We start from the raw sequence: 17,677 nt of genomic DNA, 5'->3' as shown, positions 1-17,677 counted from the left end.
GTCTCCGCTTCCTTAGCAGATGGTAGTTTTATCTTGTTTTGAGAAAGTCCATATGGCCTAAGAGAAATGGTATCTCTTTAATTATAAAGCGTAACCACCTGTTCTGGTTTTAATGACTTGTAACCAGAATGAAGCTCTAAATAAATAAATAAATAGCTTCTTTAGTTCAATACATAAAACCCTCCACCGGGCAGCAACACTCTAGCCGGTGAAGTAATCAGTTAATAATTAAGTGGCTAATTTTAGCACCCAGTGGCCCATCCCCTGGCCTTGCACTGATAGGAGCAGACAGTGATTGATGGTGCTAGCAGCAGATGGAGGCCCGGTTGTGCTAGGGCCAGATGCTTGTGGGCTTGGAATTCTTTATTGTAATCTTTCAAAGGTAAATGCCTCTTCAGACCTCAACTCCACAGGCAAATGCAGCCTCACAGCCTGTATCTTTCTCTGACCCGCTCTTGCCTTTCCTGCTCTCAGACATTATAGTCCCTTCCAGGAAAATTGTGATAGTGAGAAGAGAGGTCTTTTTCTGCTCTCACCTCCACATAAACTCCCAAGTGCTTCCAGAAGTGGGGCAGGTTCAAATTACTGGTGGGGGGTGAACCAAAACCAACAAAGCCACAAAACGTTTAATCAGTCAGTTACTGTGTATACTAAGCCCTAGAGACAGTACAATAGGCGTGATTCCTGCCTTAGAGGAGCTTACAATCTATCAGGGGAGACCGGCACTAAAATAAATTACATGTGGGAGGAAGAAGGAAGGGGGCTGTGTATATGAGTTAATGATTTGTGCACGGGTAAGTTTAAGGACTGTTGGATGAATGTGATCTAAATGTGAAAACTGTTATTCCCAATAAACTCTTATTGCAAAGTGGTCAGGTAAGCTTTCCCAGCTGATAGCAAATGCTTGTATTTCTGGCATTGGTTTACCATCGAACAGAAGGATTTTTATGAGAACCGTTACTTCGATGTGCATCATTTCGGCATAGAATTTGTCAGAGTATTAAAAAATGGATGTGATTCGGAATTTTGGTGGGCAGGGTGTGTTTTATAGTAATGAAGGAGGTTTTAAGGGTAGTGAATGTGATCACAAAAGATCTTTCCACCACAAGATAGTGTCATACATAAAAGAGAAATCCAGTTTCTCTTCCTCCACAGTCAGAGGAATTTGCAGTTCAGCTGCAGTTCAGTTCAGTGAAGTTTCTCCCAATTATAGACGGATGCTAGGATAGGATTAGAACTGTTACTGGGTTCGAGTGCAGCACAACTTTCTGGTTATGGAATGTTTGATGCCTGTCTGTTTTGAATTGTGGTCCTACAAACCAGAAAAGATATCAGCTAACTGATCATGTTTTCATAGAAGAGGGAAACAGCTAGGAAGATGTCCTTTTGCTTTTTGTGTTGTTTTATAACCATTCATGGAATGATGAATAACAAGTTCAGTACACCAACTTTGGAAGTCAAAGTGACAGCCCTTCCTATTGCCTTAGGTTTTCCAAAGCTGGACTATTAGGGAATTAATAACAATAATAATGGTGTTCGTTAAGCACTTACTATGTGCCAGGCACTGTACTAAGTGCTGGGGTGGTTACAAACAAATCAGGTTGGACACAGTTCCTGTCCTGAACAGGACTCATAGTCCGAATCCCCATTTTACAGATGAGGTAACTGAGGCACAGAGAAATGAAATGAAAAGACCACACAGCTGAAAGTGGCAGAGTCGGGATTAGAACCCATGACCTTCTGACTCCCAGGCCTGTGCTCTAGCCACTATGCCATGCTGCTACTTTATACTAAGAAACATAATTATAAAAAGTTCTCCATCACTGTTTGGTTTGAAGACCCACAGTCAGGCCCTTTCTGCCTCCCGAAGCATCTCCTTCTGTTTCCCGTGCTTCCCCTTCTCTGTAGTCAAGAAATCATTTCAGTTTTATCTCTTTTGCCTTTCTCCTTCTTCTTCCATCCCTTTTGTGAGGAAAACACACTTATTCCTCATTAATAAAGCCATTCCACTTTTCTCATTCAAGGCTCCTCCAGTTCCATCACTTGAATGTGGATCAGAAAAGGATATCCTACTGCCCTAAATGTAATTGAGAAACAACCATCTGTTAACCATTATTTCATTTTATTTAACTTGAAAAGGAAAGAGGAATCCATTTGTCCAGCTTGCCTCCTTTGATAACAAGCTTTTGCTTTCTTAGACTCGCCATGTCCTACACCATACCCAACACAGATTTTGTATCCATTTCCTGATTATGGTGCATGTCATTTTCTTAGCCACCTAGAATTTCTCGACCACATGGGAGCCTTTTCCAGCATTCAGAGGATTCTCATCATATTCCAAAATGTTACCAGTTGAGGAGTTTTGCAGTGGGAGGTGCAAGTAAAACGGGGCAGTAACATGATCAAGCTAGAGTCTTTGGAATCTGGGTTTCATGAAGGGAACTGTTTGTGTAGTTTAACTTCCAACCTTTAAAGAGCTCTGCAACACCTACCCAGCATCCTCTCTGCAGTGAAGCTTTTTTTTTCTTTCTGTAGTATCAGAGCATAATGAAATACAGCTCGACATTAAAGAGGGAAGGAGTTGTTGATTAACCTTGCCGGACTGAAGAGGATACTTGTGGGTTTTTGTTCTTTAATGGGAGTTGACATCTTGCTGCATAGAAATTAAAATGCACTACTACTTCTGGAAGTGATTCCTTTCGTGTGATTTTTTGGGGGGAAAAAAACTGATGAAATAGTACTACAGGAAGTGGACTTTAGATGACTTATTTTCATTAACCGAAATGTAAGTTCCCCTTGTTTGAAAAATGGGGTTATGAATGGAAAAGACCATTTCAGTTTTCTTTTAACTGTTGCAAAATTATATTTTTTTAAAAAAAGCACACTAATAATTCGGTTAGAATACTAATAACCTCCTATCTTTCTGACTGTACTTGATATATTTTTAGCCAACTGCCCTTTCCATGGTTTGTGGTAGCAAAAATAATACTGTTTGTTGTTCTAACCATTTGCAGTGGAGTAGCTATAGAACTGTGTGCTTTGACTTTCTTTACTTTAGTCAAGGATGCTGCATGTCAACTTCTTGGTCAGAGGAGGTAAATACCTCCTGGTTTTCTGCCCATTGAAAGAAGCTGCGCACTCTAATTTCTCCACCCATCACATCATCACCTTGTCTTTTTTGCTTCTAGATCACTGTGTCCACTACTACGATCTTCGCAACACTAAACAGCCAATCATGGTGTTCAAAGGGCATCGCAAAGCAGTCTCCTATGCAAAGTTTGTGAGTGGAGAAGAAATTGTCTCTGCGTAAGTAATACCATTGCTAGGGAAAACTTGATGCAAAAACAGATCTTCCATTGTTTTGTGCATATATGTTTGTGGTAGGGAGAATCTAGCTCCGATGTGTTGGAGTAATTGAAGAGGATAACTCTTTGTGCGTTTGCATTCTTTTTAACAGCAGATTGTTAGGCTGCAGAAAGCCAGATTAGAATACATATTCTGATCTGAATTGGCTCTCTTGTATTTGCTATTTTCCTTCTGTGCAAACGGTCTGCAAAACACTTAAATTTGAAGAAGCAGCAGGATTTGAGACTGGATGATGATGACTTGTATCTTCTTTTGAAGACTCAAATTTGAAGATAGTTGAAGTCTTAGATCAGTGAATAATAAACTCAGTATTCTTATAAGGTTTGAATAGACATTTGTTAACGTTATAAAAAAAACTGCACAACTTGATGGGGTTTTGCACCATTAGTGCCAAGGGAACAGAACCTTGTAAAAATAGAATGCTTTTCCTGCCACCACAGTTTACTCCTGGCTTGCATAATCACTGAGAAGCAGCGTGGCTCAGTGGAAAGAGCCCGGGCTTGGGAGTCAGAGGTCATGGGTTCAAATCCCGGCTCTGCCACTTGGCAGCTGTGTGACTGTGAGCAAGTCACTTAATTTCTCTGTGCCTCAATTACCTCATCTGTAAAATGGGGATTGACTGTGAGCCCCACTTGGGACAACCTGATGACCCTGTATCTACCCCAGCGCTTAGAACAGTGCTCTGCACATAGTAAGCGCTTAACAAATACCAACATTATTATTATTACTTGACCAACTCTTCTTGCATCTGCCCAGTGAGGTAATCATCATTATTTTAATTTTATGTTAAGAAAACCAAACCCAGATTTGTCAGGTAACTTTTCTAAGGACCCACAGGGAGCCAAGGACTCGGCCCACGTTTAATCTAAGGTCTTCCATCCTTTTTGAAGACTTAATTAGCACAACAGATTTGTCAGCCGTGTGGCCAGTGTATTTTGTATGTGAGGACACGATAATCCAATGGCAGAATTTTGTCAGCCATATAATGCTATATAATAATGTTCGTATTTGTTAAGCGCTTACTATGTGCCGAGCACTGTTCTAAGCGCTGGGGTAGACACAGGGGAATCAGGATGTCCCACGTGGGGCTCACAGTCTTAATCCCCATTTTACAGATGAGGTAACTGAGGCACAGAGAAGTTAAGTGACTTGCCCACAGTCACACAGCTGACAAGTGGCAGAGCTGGGATTCGAACTCATGAGCCCTGACTCCAAAACCCATGCTCTTTCCACTGAGCCACGCTGCTTCTGATATGATCTATATGATCTGGCAGAAACTGTCTCCTGATATCCAAGGGGCACAGTATTAGTGATAGTTTCTTTAGAAAAAATAGAGCTTGGGGTTTTAAATCATTGAAAAAATGCACCATGTGAAGGTAGAAAAAGCCCACAAGATTACCTATTTTAACTCTTAGAATGGTGGTGCTCTTAGAAAAGGCAACTGTCAAGGGGTGGTATTGTACAGTAATAATAATAATGTAATAATTAAGCACTTATGCCAATGCCAAGCACTGAAGAAAGTGAGATCTGGGATAGATACAAGATAATCAGGTTGGAGATAGTCCCTGTCCCATATGGTTCTACAATCTATGTAGGAGGAAGTACAGGCATTGCATTGCCATTTTACAGATGAGGAAACTGAGGCACAGAGCAGTTAGGTGACTTGCCCAGTGTCACACAGCAGAGAAGTGGCAGGGCTGGGATTAAAACCCAGTGTATCTGATTCCCAGGCCCATGTTATTTCCAGTAGGTCATATTACTTCAAAAGAATGGGTGGCCTTTTTCAATATGTCAAAGAATTCTTGGCAATAAGACTTGACCTCTTCAGTTTTAGCCTTCCAGAAGAACATAGGCAATTACATTTTGACTGTAGCTTGTAATTACCAATTTTTAGCTGCATTGCGTGTAGCCGAAATGTTCATTGATCCCCACACATGTCTGTATTCCTTGAGTATTTCCATACATCAATTTCCCTTATTTTCTATCTCTTATGGATTGCATTGATTCACACGCTCCCATTTAGATTCTGACCTCCAGTGACATTCAGAATATGAAGAATTCACATACAGTCTTATTTAGAAAAACAGAAATCCACTAACAGAATACATTTCTAGTGCATGAAAATAAAGCAGGTTAGAACATTGCCCTTTCACCAAAAAAAAAAAAGCTTACTTAAACAACTTCATTTTCGCATCCTAGTTTTTACTTTTTTAAGAAAAGTTCTAAGAAACGTTACCCCATATATAGCATTCAAGCATTCAAAATAGAATATTACCGTCTTACATTTTGCTAAAGGAGTAATAAACGGGTGGGAAAATAGTTCAGCTTTAACACTAATACCGTTTGACAAGTTTCAAATGTAATTTGAAAATCCACTGAACAAGTGAAACAGAGGAGTCGCTGGAATTGGGCAGAGCTCTTAAGTCCAGTCCACTGTTTGGCAGAGCGGCCCCCAAATGCATTCTTACCCCCTGTGCTCTGACCTCAGGTCCACCGACAGCCAGCTGAAGCTATGGAACGTGGGGAAACCGCACTGTCTGCGTTCCTTCAAGGGTCACATCAACGAAAAGAACTTCGTGGGCCTGGCTTCCAATGGAGACTACATCGCCTGTGGTGAGTAAAATCACCCTCCATTCAAGGAACTGTACAGGGAACTGTAGGTCACCGAAAGGCTTCTGGGGAAGCAGTGCATATGTACTCTTGAGTAGATGCTTAAAATGGCCAAATTGCATCTCTGTGGTTTTTCCCTAAGATGCAGCAAAGCTCTCAGCCTTTTTCCTCAGGATTTTATGTAAAGGAATGATGGAGAAATGTTGGCTCTGTTTGGCAGCTACCGCCTTATTTCAGCCGAAGCCGTATAGAGTGCTGGGAAGAAATGAATTTTGGTCTTTTGGTGCAGTGACTTGCTGTAATTTTCATGTGTATCATGGTTTTCACTCCCAAACCTATAAATCTGGTCATTAAACAATCTGCTTGATGATCCTCAACATGCATTTATTTTTATAGAATGCTACTTAAAAATAAACCCTGCATAAGCATGGTAAGAAAGCTCAGCATTTGGAGCCAACTGGACAGTCGACTCTACTTAATGCCAGCAGAGCAGCCTCGTATATTACAGAAACCTGTCAAGTTTTCCATATTTTGGGTAGTTGCCTGCTAAAGGACAACTAGCTAGCCAACCACCTAATTCTCCCCATTTGTGTGTACACACATACACATTCTCTCTCTCCCCCTCCTTCTTTCGCTCTCCCTCCCTTCCTCCTTCCCCCACCCCAGCCCCCCACCAAAAAAAAAAGCCTGCCTCAGTCACAATCAAATCAACAAATCCTGCAAAGTGTGGCCAAATCTTGCTCCCAGGCCACCCCTGGGACTGTCTTCTTTTATCCGTAAGTTTTCCTGTGAGGACTCAAGGAAAATAAGTTATTAAAAGTATTTCAAATCATTTTTCTACTGGCTATTCCCTTTTGAAATACTTTGCTCAAGAACAAATAGTCCTGTCAGCCCCATTAAAGCTCTCTGAATTGTTAGGTGACTGCCATCATCTGTGGAACCAAACTTCAGTCTCATGTCATGAGAAGCAGTGTAGTCTTGTGGAAAGAGCACAGGACTGGGAATCAAGAGATCTGATTTCTAATCCTTGCTCTTCTACTTGCCTTCTACATGACCTTGGTCAAGTCAGTTAATTTCTTTGTTCCTCAGTTTCCTCATCTGTAAACTGGGGTGCAGTACCTGGAGTGTGTGCCCCGCCAGGGCAGAGATGGAGTCTAATCTTATTGTTTTGTATCCACCCCAGCGCTGAGTACAGTGCTTGGCACACAGTAAGCATTTGACAAATGCCACAATTATGATTTTTATATTCCTCAAGAGATGTGCATCTCACCCGCCACATCCAGCTGCAGATGGGCTTTGGAAATTAGGCTAATCCCAACTGCTGGGATAGCTCATAGCGAACAGTTTGGGATGGCACTGTCCAACTCATAGGTCGGATTTGGGATTTGCCAGTGCTTTTCAGACCCGCATCCAGTCTGTCCAAAAGATGCATAGAGGCAAAAGAGGCCCCAGGAAAATATTCTCCTCCCCCTCTCAACCTCCAGCCTGAAAAGCAGCTGTGTTTTTAAATAGAGTGAATCATATCCATTCTCTGTTCTCCATTCTCCCACTGACACAGAACTCTGTGGTCACAAGTCCACAAAGCTCTCGCTCACTGAAAGTCAGCTAAGCGGAAGGGTCAGCAGCAGGTGGAGAGCTAGGTATTTGGCTCTCTACATCAGTGACAGTATTATTATTATTATTGTATTTGTTAAACACTTACTATGTGCCAAGCACTACTGTAAGCACTGGGGTAGATACAGGGTAATCAGGTTGTCCCATGTGGGGCTCCCAGTCTTAATCCCCATTTAACAGATGAGGTACCTTAGGCACAGAGAAGTTAAGTGACTTACACAAGATTACACAGCAGACAAGTGGCGGAGTCCGGATTAGAACCCACATCCTCCGACTCCCAAGCCCAAGCTCTTTACACTAACTCCATTTTAAGTACTACCTTTTATCATTTCCAGGAAGTGAAAACAACTCCCTCTACCTTTACTACAAGGGTCTTTCAAAGACACTGCTGACTTTTAAGTTTGATACTGTCAAAAGCGTCCTAGATAAGGACCGGAAGGAAGACGACACAAATGAATTTGTCAGTGCTGTATGCTGGAGGGCCCTGCCTGATGGGGTAAGTTTTCAGACTCTGCTTTTGCCCCATAATTTGGGTGCCCAGCTTATGTCCATTTAGGTTGATAGTTGTCTGTTCTCTACCTGGGGTGTTTGTGGCTTTAACTTAGAAAATACAGAATTACCCCAAAATTTGAAATGGTATATGTGGAAAATGTGGCTCAGATTCTTTCGGGAATGTGGCGTGAGGCTTTAGAAGATCTAGTCAAATGTTCTACTAATGAAGAATTGTTTCTTCCAAGCATACTGCTGTCTGTGCTTAATTTAGTGGCTAAAGGGAAAATGGTGACATTTTCCCTGGAGACCTAGAATGTCAGGAACAATCTTTTCTCTTTCCCCTTAGTATCCTGCACTTGATCTATCTATCCCCAATGATTTTTCTTTTCCTCAAAGAAAAGCCTCCCATTTCTTGTGGTAAATCTGCTACAGAATTTCTTACCAACTCTAGGGAGCCTACTGTGGTGTGAAATTTCTCTCTTGCAGGTCTTTCTCCCCCTCCCCCAATATTTATGCTACTGTTTTACTCACGTGACTTCTAATTATCCCTTCATATTCCTACCTTTACAATCTTCTCCTTTCTCCCCTACCTATACCAAAATGTTAATTAGCTTAGTCACTAACACGTCTGCACAGGGCAAACTCATGGGCTCCATAGTTTCTCGGACATGTGCTGCCCCCTTTCACTCAAAACCAAAGGGGATTGTTCATTATTCATTAAAGCACTTAGCAGCTTTCTATCAGGCAGAAACTGTTCTTGCCCTGCGGAGTGAGGTCTTGTGACCATGTGGTTGGTTTTGCCATTTTTTTCCTGATTAGCCTGGGAGAATAACTTGTTACTGCCTATTGGTTTGTTCAGATTCCCATTCCTTCTTTAGAAGTGAAACACAACAAACCTCAAAGCATATTTCTTCCATTCCTTTTGGACCAGGAAAATGACTTGTTCCTCTCTGTAGCCCGAAGGTCAGCTTTTCTCTAAATGGTGATATGCAATATTAAGTACTTTGTTAAAAGCAAGTTTTCTGTCAAGAAGCAACCCCATTGATTGGAATTGTTCTTTGCGAATCTGTTTCCTTCTACTGCTGTATCAGTGGACCCCCAACCAGAAACTCTTGAGTGATATGTCACTCAAGATGAAACTTACGGTGGCACCTGGATCTCTGGGTGAGCTCAGCCTCAACCTTCTTCGGAAAATGCCTTATAGAAGAGCTGGGAACCCCTGTCAACAGTGCATAATACCCTCTGCCCCACCGAACCCCCTCTGCCTTACTCCACCCTAAAGTCCTGGCCTACTTTGGTATTTGTCCTAACAAAATATTGATATCATCTCAGAGTTCAAGTCACTCTTTGAAAACAGGGCTCTTTGTGGATTTTTCTGTCATCCCCAGAGCTCAAATTTTGATATTTACTCCATTACTTAATTACAGACTAAAGTAGTATTTTCAGGCGATAATTTTTATAATTTCTTTGATATTGGTAGTGTTCAACCTTTTTAATTAAAAAAAATATATTTATTAAGCACTTACTTTGTGCCAGGCATTACAGTAAGCACTGGGATAGAAACAAGATATTCAGTCTTATGCCCTATTCATAGGAACTATATTCATAGATTTACATTCATATGTATCTTTCCATTGGATACCAAGATTTTAAAAATCATCTGTTGGTATGTTTTACTTAGTTTTAATTATCTACTCCTGCTACTTTTAAGTTGAGTTCCGTTTTACAGGTATTTTCTTGCTTTAGAGTGTTGTTCTATGCAAAAAAATTAAGTGAAAAGTTATTTATCCCTGGTTTTTCTCTGTTGTCTCTCTTACCCTTTCTTATTTTTAATGAGCCTATCTTTGAGGAATGTTCCCCATGATAGTAAGACCCTTAATACTATATTTAATCGTTAGAAACCATCATTTCCCTTTTTTACCGTATTTCTATCATCTGCTCCTATCATCAACATCATTAGCAGCAGTATTGCCTGCTGTGTTCCGAGCACTATGCTAAGCATATAGGAACACACAGCTGAATCGAAGACATAGCCCCTGCTGTCCCCCGAGAAGCTTGGACCTTTAAAGTGCACCCTCACATGGGAAAATTCACCACCTCAGTTGGGTCATCTTTGATTAGGAGGGGCAACTATATTTTTACACACACAAACACACACACACATTTGTATGTATATGTGTGTGTATATAGAGATAGATTATATATATCTCCAGGGACTCAAGTGATGCCGGGCCCCATTTGTGATTTTCAGTTTCCTAATGATGTTCCAGTGATCCTTGTTTGAATGATGTTGTGAGGGTACCTTGTTCTTTATTTTCATAGAAATGTTCATCTATTGCATCTAAATCATAGGATCTCTTTCATTTCAACGGCTGCTTTTCTCAAAGGAAGGTTTCATGTTTCTTAATACATGTAACCCACCAGAATTGAGTAAATGACCTTGTTTTTATTTCATTCAGTAAAGCTGTTTTGATTAAAGTAAATTCAATAGTTTTTAGTTATCAGTATCGGACATTTTTACTACTATCCCTTCTTAGTTCCTTCTTTTCGGTATGAAGAGGATTTATTTGTGGTGTTGTACATTGTGATGAGTTATGTGTGTGTGTCTGTGTGCAATATGACCCAGTGTCCCAAGTCTGTGCATTTGAAATCTCATCTATAACACTGAGTTAACATACATAGTTCCTAGAATTTGATTTCCAATGTGGTTATTTTTAAAGAAGAGAAATGAAGAGAACTTGATCACACATTTAAATAAACTCACTGTGTTTATTTGAATATGCAATTCTAGATTTTAAAACTCACTGGCTATGTTTATTTGAATGTTATTACATCCACATGGGATTTCACTTTCAAATAAACACACTCCATTTGAATGATTAAATGTGTAATCATCAAAATAAACATGGTTTTGTTTATTTTCATACCCAATGCTCCAGATGTACACTTTTAAGTATGGAGAACTTTGCACCAGAAATCAGGAATCTTGGGTTGAGTTCTCGACTCCCCCACTGACTCATCATTTCATCTGTGGTAATTTAACTGCTTTCCTTGTTTCTCAGCTACCGGCTAGGTAGTAGTAATGTGATTTCTTAAGCGTGTAGGCTGCATCAAGGGCTTAGAAATGCCCACCTGTGTAGTCTTAGACAGGATCCCTGTTCCTTCGAGGTTCACAGTCTGAAAAGATATGGATCCGTGTACATTGGTCTGAGTATTTCTGGTCTTCCATTCTTTTATTGAAATTGAACGATTAATGCTGTGGGAAAAAGTGCCACAAACTGTGAGCTCATTGTGGGCAGCGAATAATTCTGTTGTTAAATCATACTCTTCCAAGTGCTTAGTATAGTGCTTTGCGCACGCTAAGTGCTCGATAAATATGATTGAAGGAATGAATGAACTCAGTCAATCAGTGACCCAGAGGAAACAGAAGTAGGAGTAGGGAGAACCTGGTTTGAGTTTTAGCTCTGCCACTAGTCTGCTGTGTTACCTTGGCCAAATCACTTCCCCTCTCTGGGCTTCAGTTTCCTCATCTGTAAAATGGGGATGAAATAGATTGTAGGACAGGAACTGTGCTCAATAGATGCCATAATAATATGCTATATGTGATATAGATCGCGAGCTCCATGTGGGACAGGGACTGTATCCAACCTTGTATCTTCTATTTACCCCACCACTTAGTTCACTGCCTTAGCACTTAGCAAATACCATAAACATGTATATATATATTTATATATATATAATAAATGCTACCTACTAATAGTCATTTAAAGAAGAATTAGTTAAGCAGAAATGACTTTATTAATGATAATAATAATAATAATGCTGGTATTTGTTAAGCATTTACTATGTGCCAAGCACTGTTCTAAGCGCTGGGGTCGATACAGGGTAATCAGGTTGTCCCACGCAGGGCTCACAGTCTTCATCCCCATTTTACAGATGAGGTAACTGGGGCACAGAGAAGTTAAGTGACTTGCCCAAGGTCACACAGCTGACAACTGGCGGAGCCACGATTAGAACCCATGACCTCTGACTCCCAAGCCCTGGCTCTTTCCACTAAGCCATGCTGCTTGTTTTCCTCAAATGCTTAAGACACTAGGATAATAATAATATAAGTCCTTACTCTGTGCCAAGCCCTTTACTTAGGGCTGGGGTACAAGTAATATAATCGGATGGGACATAGTCTGGCCCTATAGAGAGCAGAGCATATGCAGTTTGTGGCAAGAGATTCATTCAGTCAGTCGTATTTATTGAGCACTGTACAGAACACTGTACTGATCACTTGGAAAACACAATTCAGCAATAAATACCAGAGAATTTGCTGTGCTTTTGGCAAGGCCTTCTGACACATCCTCTGATTCCTTCGTAATGACCCTACTCTCCATCACCAACCTGAAGCTGCCAGATATACTCACTTAGACTAAAATATATCTCATACCATTCCCATTCCCCTGCCTCTAAAACAACCCCTCTTTTTAGCCAGCATTTCTCAGAATGAAGCTGTCAGGACAGAGTGTTCAGTATTGGTTGCACCCGAGGTACAGAGAAAGTATTACTGCCGAACACAAAAGCAATTTGATTATGTAGATTAAGCACAGCTCAATCTATCATAATCTCTCTAAAGAACCCATTTAATTTTGTGCCTGTTTGCATGAGTGTTCATTACTGCAGATAAGCAGGTTAGCTTGGGAAAGAATTTCCAGTAGAAGTATTAGAGCTTTGATAGCCACAAAGAGATGGCGATAGGAGCAGAAAATACGCTTAGTAAATGAGGCTAAATAAAGGCCGGTATCTTTTGAAACTGGAGAAAAAAGAGAGATTTTCAGCATGTTGAGAATAATATGGGAGGTGTTCTCACTAAACTTGATTCAGAACAGCTTGTAAGGTCCCCTAATGAGAGAGTACACATAGTATTGGTAACTAATAATGCTTTTATGTGTAAAAAGAGAACTCTGACTGGGATTTTTCATATATTGAATTCTTTTAAAATCCCAAGTAGACAGAAAAGTGACTACGTGACTCGTTATGAATGCCTATGGGAGCAACTGCCTAGAAAGCAGGAGAGAAAAAGTGAATTTGGCTTTCTCGTCTTTCACATCTCCCCGTCACTCCACCCACCAATCAGTCAAAATCCCAGAGGCAGGAGGGCCTGCCCTTTTCAATAACATTGATAAGAAGGAAGCTGGCATTGCTTTTCCTGAAGAAAAATCTGATTGAGGGTCTCATGCCCCTCTGGAATTTCCAAGTTTTCATGTCTGTTCCATTCCTCCCTACGTAATACCTATGTGTGGCCATCCTTTGACTAGTTGGTAAGTGGTAAATTAAAGGCAATTATAATATTTGGCTTTAGAAGAAGGAGCATTTAAATGTTGTGTAATGGTGCTTCGATCTGTTGGGTTCTTCTGTTCCCAATAATTGCTTATTGTGCTACAGAAACTTAGTACATGTGCCCAAAAGGCATGTAACTCTTAGGCAACTGTACCTTTGATGGCCTTTTAAAAATAGAATAGTATTCTCAAAAGTATTGTTGGAAAAAAAAAGTACAAGCAGATCAACTAACAGAAGTGAAGGTCTAGCTTCCTAAAACTAGGAAGCAGCATGGCTCAGTGGAAAGAGCATGGGCTTGGGAGTCAGGGCTCATGAGTTCAAATCCCAGCTCTACCACTTGGCAGCTGTGTGACTGTGGGCAAGTCACTTAACTTCTCTGGGCCTCAGTTCCCTCTTCTGTAAAAGGGGGATTAAGACTGTGAGCCCCACGTGGGACAACCTGATTCCCCTGTGTCTACTCCAGCGCTTAGAACAGTGCTCGGCACATAGTAAGCGCTTAACAAATACCAACATCATTATTATTATTATTATTATTAAAAAGGCACCCAAGACCCCACAAGGAACAAAACTGTTGAGAGCCGAGTGAAGGTCCCGACAATGCCCCTATAATATGTGTTTTCATTTCCCATCTCGGATAGAATGAGGCAGTAGAATTAGGAAACGTTCTTCTGACAGCATGCATCTGTCTCGGTACAGCCCGAGGTCGAAAGAACACACTCAGTGGCAGACATGGGGGGCAGCCCGTGTGTTATAGGAGCACTGACAACATCAAAGTTATTCAAGTGTATTATCTCCATGACTTGCAATTTTTGAGTTTAGGCACTCAATTACATTTGCACGACCCTGTAAGCAGTGTGGCTATCCACATTACAGGAGTGAGAAGAAGCTGCTTGTTGTTTTTTTAAAATATCTTTTCTATTTTGATGTTGCCCAGCATTTTTTTTCTTCCTTGAGTCAGGGCTACTTGCTGGGCTGCCACTCTTGAAAGCAGTCACTGGCTCCCATGCCACGGGCAATTCGAGAAGTGAGCAGGTTCTGTGTTATTAGGAGAACCTAAACTCCAGTCATTCTCACCTGAAGGGAGCAGCACCCTACCTAACAAGGAAACTTAATTCAACCTCAGACTGCAAACTCTCCATCACCGGAATATTCATTTTGTGTTGCAGCAGGATTTGTCTTGGTAGTTATTTTGCTGTTAAGCTCCTCCTGTTTCTATTATCCTCTCTCTGTCATGGCAAGTCACTATCCCAAGCTGTGCCCACTCCACTCAGTTCCAACCTGTCAATTGGCTCCCAGTTTTTTCAGACATCCTACTCTCTTAAGGTGGGAAGCAGAGTAATCTAATATAAAGGGCAAGGCCTGAGAGTCAGAGGACCTGGGTTCTAATCCTGGCTTTGCCACTTGTCAGGAATGCGACCTTGAGCGAGTCACGTAACTTCTGTGTGCCTGTCACCTTATCTGTAACTGTCATAAGCTAGCAAATTTTGAATCTTGCTTGGTTGTTTTTTTTCCCCAAACTGCCTTTTATAAATTCACGCCTAGGAAATGTTTCTGCTACCACTGAGATAGCATTATTTCTAGCATTAGCTTTTGCCGGTTTACCAAGTCAGCACTTGCTCAGAAAGACCTTCTCCCTGACACAAACAACACAAAGTTGCAGTCATTTGAGAGGCAGGATTGGTTAGTAATATCATGTGCTTATGCCTGTCTACGTGCAGCTGCTCATCATCTCACACTCTGTAATGTTGAAATGAGTTGGAGTTTAGAATTATGTTTATTTTCTTTCCATGCAGTGTTGTTTTGCTTGGATAATTTTTCCTTCGGGGGAAACAGAGGTATTGATGCAGAAGCACTCATTGGTTATGCCTGTAGCTAGAATTCAGTGTGCTTCCTTCATTCTGCTTCTTCCTCCTTGCTGCTTCTGTGAAAGGAACCAAATGGACACAAGGCATCTGACTCCAGTCAGGACCTAGTAAACGGTGCCACCTCACACTCTGCAAGTAACACATCTTTTATTCAGCTTAGCATTGACCAGTACACCACGGGAAGCAGGATAAGCAGTTTAACCCATTGCCAGATCAGATTTGTATTTGGTTTTAGTCTTGGTATATGCCTCTTAGAAGAAGTAAGACTACATATGTGACGTCTACTTTGTTTGGGATTCATTAGTCAATCAATCAGTGGTGTTTATTGAATGCTTATTGGGTGCAGACTACTGTACTAAGCATTTGGGAAAATACAGAAAACCACAATATATCAAATGTTCTCCCTGCCCAAAAGGAGGGATAGGTAGAGGTTAAAATAGATTAGGGATGAGGGAAACTTAAATGGGGATGGGGAGGTGTGTGTTTGACAGGTATTTCTTTCCAAAGTCAACTTGTTAGCAGTCATCTCCAAACCTTTTTGGGTTTGTTTACAGATAGTTGTTTGGCAAATAAATAAATGAAAATGCACATCTAGTGCTCTGGAAATTTAATGTAATAAAAGGAAGATTAAAAAACACCAAAAAACCAAAGCATATTTCATAAAAGGGTTGAAGCCCAGAATTGTTCATTTAAATGAATTTTTGCCATACTTCACAAACAGGGCCTAAATTAGGATTTCATCCTAAGCCATTTCATATTTTATCACATATTTTGGAATTGCCAAATTTTGGTGGTGTTTGTCAGTCCAGAAAGGAAGCTTGGAAGAAAAATGTATTAACATTGTAACAGGAATTCTAAGTTCCTCCAACTCAACTAAGATAATTGCTGAAAGTAATAATTGAGCTCAATGTTTTGCTTCTTTACACAGCCCACTTGGCACAGGATGGAGATATCTTACAGTCCTTCCCTCCTGCCTTTCCGCAGTACGTGATTTGTGGGTGCAGGCAAGTCCAGAGAGCACCTGCATCCTCCTGTATACTTTCTCCTATCTCTGCCCATAGGGTTCTCTGTATGCCTTTACAATATACAACGTATAGAATTTGTGCCTAGGAAACCTGTACCATTGGCTACAGCATCATTCTGCCATCAACATGGCTCACAGAGGAAGCCAGAATGCTGTAACTGAACCTGGTTGTTGGGAAGTGATGGGACAGAGTTTCATGAGGCTTCTCTCTTCTTCGCTGCCCAGTCCTTCTTGCACAGGGGAGAACAAGCCATTAGCCCCCCAAAATACCAGCATCTAGTTTGTGACAGTTGAGTATTTTGTGACTAAAATGCATAGTATATTGTAGTAATGATGCTCTAAGTTCCGCTCTGGATCTCTGCCAAATTTTCCTAATCGGGACCACCTTCTGTCGATGGGATTTTTTTTTTTATCACAGTGCTCATTTTATTAACATGAAGTGACTTATGAGCTAATAGCTACGCTGTTGTAAACAACTTCCCACTGATGAAAATGGCAAATACGTTGTTTAGTGGATCCACATCCTTTTTTTATTATGTTTTTTATACTAAATATGAAGGTTTTATTTCCCTTTTTCCTCATATTTCTATTTTGCTTTTACCATTACTTGGATAAATCAATCTAACATCGGGTAAGCTCAAATCGACAAATTCTGAAACAATGCACGAAACCGAATATCCAACTTCAAATCTTAATCAAGGTTATCTTACTCTGAAGATTTGTCTTCCTGGTGCCATCCACCAGCCTGCATATAAAAGCTGCAAAGACTTTTCCTTTGCTCGGGTTATAAGATTCCCACCAATGACTCACTGTGCAGTGGGAGATGCTAAATTGGGTTCTGCAGGAGAGTCGTGGACCAGTTTTAAGTGGGGATTAAGGAAACCCCAACTGAAATCAGTGTGGTCTAGTGGAAAGACCATGGGCCTGGGAATCAGGGAACCTGGGATTTAATCCCTGCTTCACCACATGTCTACTGTGTGACCTTGGGCAAGTCATTTAATTTCTCTATGCCTCAGTTACCTCTTGTAAAATGGGGACTAAGACTGAGGCCCACATGGGACATAGGCTGTGTCCAACCTGATGATCTTGTATCTAACCCAGTGCTTAGTACAGTTCCTGCCACATAGTAAGTACTGGTCAGGTACCATTTAAAAAAAAAAAACTAAACAATTTCTATCAGCAATATGGCAGTGGTAGTGTAGTTTGATAGCGTGATCTTGTTATCCCATAGGATAAATCTTAGCTTTCCTCTTCCAGGTCTTCCTCTCTTCCTCATTCATCACACATTCTTCCCCCATTCCTCCCCAATGCCCTAATCTGAGGTTTTTGGGGAATTTGGGATTGGGGAGGGAGTTGAAAAATGGAATCCATTAGTAGGATT

The 17,677-nt window shown here is 40.9% G+C and overlaps 1 protein-coding gene across 1 annotated transcript in view; it reads left to right on the top strand.

The window, feature by feature from the left end:
• The window catches only part of COP1 (COP1 E3 ubiquitin ligase), a 173,446-nt gene that overhangs the window by 140,463 nt on the left and 15,306 nt on the right, over window positions 1-17,677 (top strand). Inside the window, exons 19-21 of the mRNA XM_039914350.1 lie at window positions 3,189-3,306; window positions 5,855-5,979; window positions 7,926-8,086. Of these exons, the coding sequence (XP_039770284.1) occupies window positions 3,189-3,306; window positions 5,855-5,979; window positions 7,926-8,086 (404 nt within the window). The remainder of the gene's footprint in view (window positions 1-3,188; window positions 3,307-5,854; window positions 5,980-7,925; window positions 8,087-17,677) is intronic.

The sequence above is a fragment of the Ornithorhynchus anatinus genome, chromosome 16 (genome assembly GCF_004115215.2).
Source record: "Ornithorhynchus anatinus isolate Pmale09 chromosome 16, mOrnAna1.pri.v4, whole genome shotgun sequence".
NCBI lineage: Eukaryota > Metazoa > Chordata > Mammalia > Monotremata > Ornithorhynchidae > Ornithorhynchus > Ornithorhynchus anatinus.
The sequence above is the reverse complement of the archived record's forward strand: the minus strand, read 5'-3'. Positions and strand labels throughout refer to the sequence as shown.